Source organism: Vitis vinifera, chromosome 15 (assembly GCF_030704535.1).
Source record: "Vitis vinifera cultivar Pinot Noir 40024 chromosome 15, ASM3070453v1".
Classification (NCBI taxonomy): Eukaryota; Viridiplantae; Streptophyta; class Magnoliopsida; order Vitales; family Vitaceae; genus Vitis; species Vitis vinifera.
Genome location: NC_081819.1, coordinates 2,849,814 through 2,853,015, shown reverse-complemented (window position 1 = coordinate 2,853,015; position 3,202 = coordinate 2,849,814). Strand labels below are relative to the sequence as shown.

The following is a 3,202-nucleotide window of genomic DNA, read 5'->3' as shown; positions in this document are numbered from 1 at the left end:
AATAATAACAAAAATAATGATTGAATAAATGAATATGGAAATTGGAATTCCAGAAATTAGGAAATTGAGTTTGGAAATCGGGATTTTGAGGAATTGAATTTTAGCAATTGACATAAATAAATAAATATGGAATAATGATGCTAATTAACAAAAATAATGTTTAAACAAATAAAAAGAATGAATAGTGGAATTTTTCTAATTGAAAATTAAATTAGGGCATTGGATTTTTTTTTTAAAGATTAGACTTTGAATAAATTGCTAGGTATGGGATTATAATACTAATGAACACGAATAATATTTAGGCGGATAAAGATGAATAGCGGAATTTTTGGGATTGAGAATTTAATTCAGAAATTGGATTTTCGGAGAATTGGACCTTATATAAGTAAATAGATATGGAATGAGAATTCTAATTAGCAAAAATAAAATTTAGATGAATAGCGGAATTTCTAGGATTGAAAAAAAATTAAATTAGTACATGAGATTTTTGAATGATTAGACTTTAAATATCTGGATGAATATATGATAATAAATCCAACTGATGAAAATAAGACTTAAATCAATTAATGAAAAAAAATTAAATTAAGATATGGAATTTCTGAAAGGGTTAGACTTTAAATAGTTAGATAATATGGGATAAAAAAATTCTAATGGATGAAAATGAGATTTGAATTAATTATCGAAAAATTAAATTAAGCTATAGGATTTTTGAAGGATTAGAGGCATAGAGGTTTTATTTTAAATTGAGACCAAGTGGGCTAGCTTAACATGGACTTGGGCCATGAGGGAGGCTAGCACAGGGGGCATGGGGCCTTCCATCAATATGCCTGGGTTGGGCTCCAACTCAAGCCCAAACCCATCACCAAGAGTGAACCCAAGACCCATTACCACCACGGCTGGGCTTAGTGCCTAAATCCAAACCCAAAGAGACCCATTCCTACAACACAACACTCAACATCTCTGTTTGAAACGCCACCCAACGGGAACCACCGCCGGCTTCGCCTTTGGCGGCCATCCCCTAGGTCTCGATGCTCCGGTCGCCGGTGCTGGAGCCGACGAAGTTCCCACCTTGGGCTTCTCTGGAGGGCGTCCGCGTGGCTTTCCACTTCCGGAGGAAGCCTTCTTCGGCGGAGAGACCAGAGCAAATGGGTCCCTGGGCTTCAACGGATGGCACCTAGGCCTCGGCGGCGCGAGAACGGTTCCTGGAGGAAGAGGAAACTCGGGCTCAGGGGGACGGCCGCGACCCTTCCGCGGCGGCGCGTTAGGGTCAGGCTTCATGCAGTGGTTCCTGACCATAACGGGGTCACCGTTCTGCTTCCTCCTGTTGAGGTGGTGCATCAGCAGGGTGGAGTGAGCCGCCGGCAGATCTCCATGCGCCGACTCGATGTGCTTGGAGATAAAGGACTTGCTGGAGCCGCTCTTGTCGTTCAGAGCCTCGATCGCCGCCATAGTCGTCTCTAAATGCTGGAGAATAGAAGAAGGTGGTTGGGGTATGGGCAAGAAGTGGCCATGCATGGCCATGCTAAAACGAGAAGGCTTGGGGTGCATGGCGTGGCGTAGAGAGAAAGGTGGAGGAGGGTGAGCGAGGATGACAGTCATGCATGAAAAGAGAAAGATCATATTGCTAAATCAAGCCTCCTTTCACGGAAACCACTAAGCTGAATATAGGTGGAAAGAAAAACTCAAGTCTATCCCAAGCAAAGGTGTGAGCAGTGATCTTAGACACCTCGTAATGGAAGTGATGAAGTGAACCTCACCAGTTTTTCTTTCAAAAACCAATCAAGGAAACAGAGTAACCAAGCCAAAAAATCATCCAAGAATATGGAAATACAGGGTTAACAGAGAACTTACCTCGGGTCCCTCCTTGATCTGGGTTCCTCCCCCTTTTCTCAGCTTGCTCCTAACCTTTTTCTCTCTCGGATTTTTCTTTTCCAGCTGCTGCCCGAAACTCCTTTTTTTTTTTTTCTCCAAGAACCAGCCCCCCCTGCCAAAACTCTCACCCGGAACTCCCTTTTCTTCTTCCTCCGTCTAATCTGGCCGCCTCCTTCAGCTGAAATCCCGGGGTGGTCAGAAGAGCCATCATGACAGCAAAACAAAAATAAAAAATAAAAAATGGCCCAAAAAACTCCTCCTGCCCGGGAGGGGGTCTACACTCAGTTTATGCAACTTCTTTTTTTTTTTTTAAAAAAAAAAAAAAATTCAAAACTCATATGAAGAAACCAAATGTTAATAATTTTAACAATGTAGATTTGAGATATTAGATCCGAAAGATTGAAAGAGGTTTTGAGAAAGAAATGATTTTTTTTTGTATAAAATGTTATTAAAATTTATTTTTTTAATGATTTTTTGATATTATTTTTGTTAGATTGAATATGTTTTTTTTTTTGGTTGTTTGATATGATTATTATTGATCAATTGAAAATGTTTTCATTTTAACTTTGTTGTTGGGACTGGTTTGACATTGCATAGAATTTTTTTTTCACTTTATTATTGATTTAAGTTGTTTCATGCTTGTTTAGGACCACTTTGTTTTTGTATTTATGAACATATTCGGATTTTTATTGAAAACTAAAATCACTTTGTATGAGACTACTTTGTCTTTTTGTATGAATTTGTTGAAGAGTTAGGACCATTATATTTTTGTTATGATTTTGTTACCTTTTTGTATGAGTATTTGACTGAACTTCTTTGTTGCACCAAAATGCTTAGCTTTTTTAAGTAGCAACTCTGATTAAGAAAAACTAGAGAAAGAGTCACTATGACTTTTGTAGTACTCCGGGTATCGTCCTCAAGGACTGACTTATGGAAATTGTCAATACTAGAATAAATGAATCGTTTTTGTTTAAATCCTAAACTAAAAAATAATATGTGAATGAAGTGAAACTAAGTAAAAGAACTAAATTAACAAAAATAAAAATAAAAACAAATATTGATTTTTAATTCAATCGATTCAAGTTTGAGGCTTTCCACAATCCAACTTAAGGTATAAAAATAGAGAGAACAAGGGTTTTTTTTAAGTAAAGTGATCTTAGGGTTTTGGGATCCTTGGCCTCTCGCGATCAACTTGAGTTTTATAACTCAAAATTGCATCTGAAACCCAATTTTTCTTTTTTAAAACAGATTCCTAAAACCATCAAATGAATGAGATTGATTACCAGTTTAAGATTTGACTTTTTAACCCTTCTTACTCCTTATAACTTTG

At 37.4% G+C, this 3,202-nt stretch overlaps 1 protein-coding gene across 1 annotated transcript; it reads right to left on the bottom strand.

Annotated features, from left to right (window-relative positions):
* Positions 1 to 951: 951 nt before the first annotated feature.
* On the bottom strand, positions 952 to 1,673 carry LOC100243851 (HMG-Y-related protein B). Its single transcript, XM_002266324.2, has one exon. It carries the CDS (start codon positions 1,618 to 1,620, stop codon positions 952 to 954), a length of 669 nt encoding a protein of 222 aa, XP_002266360.2. The 5' UTR covers positions 1,621 to 1,673.
* Positions 1,674 to 3,202: the final 1,529 nt, after the last annotated feature.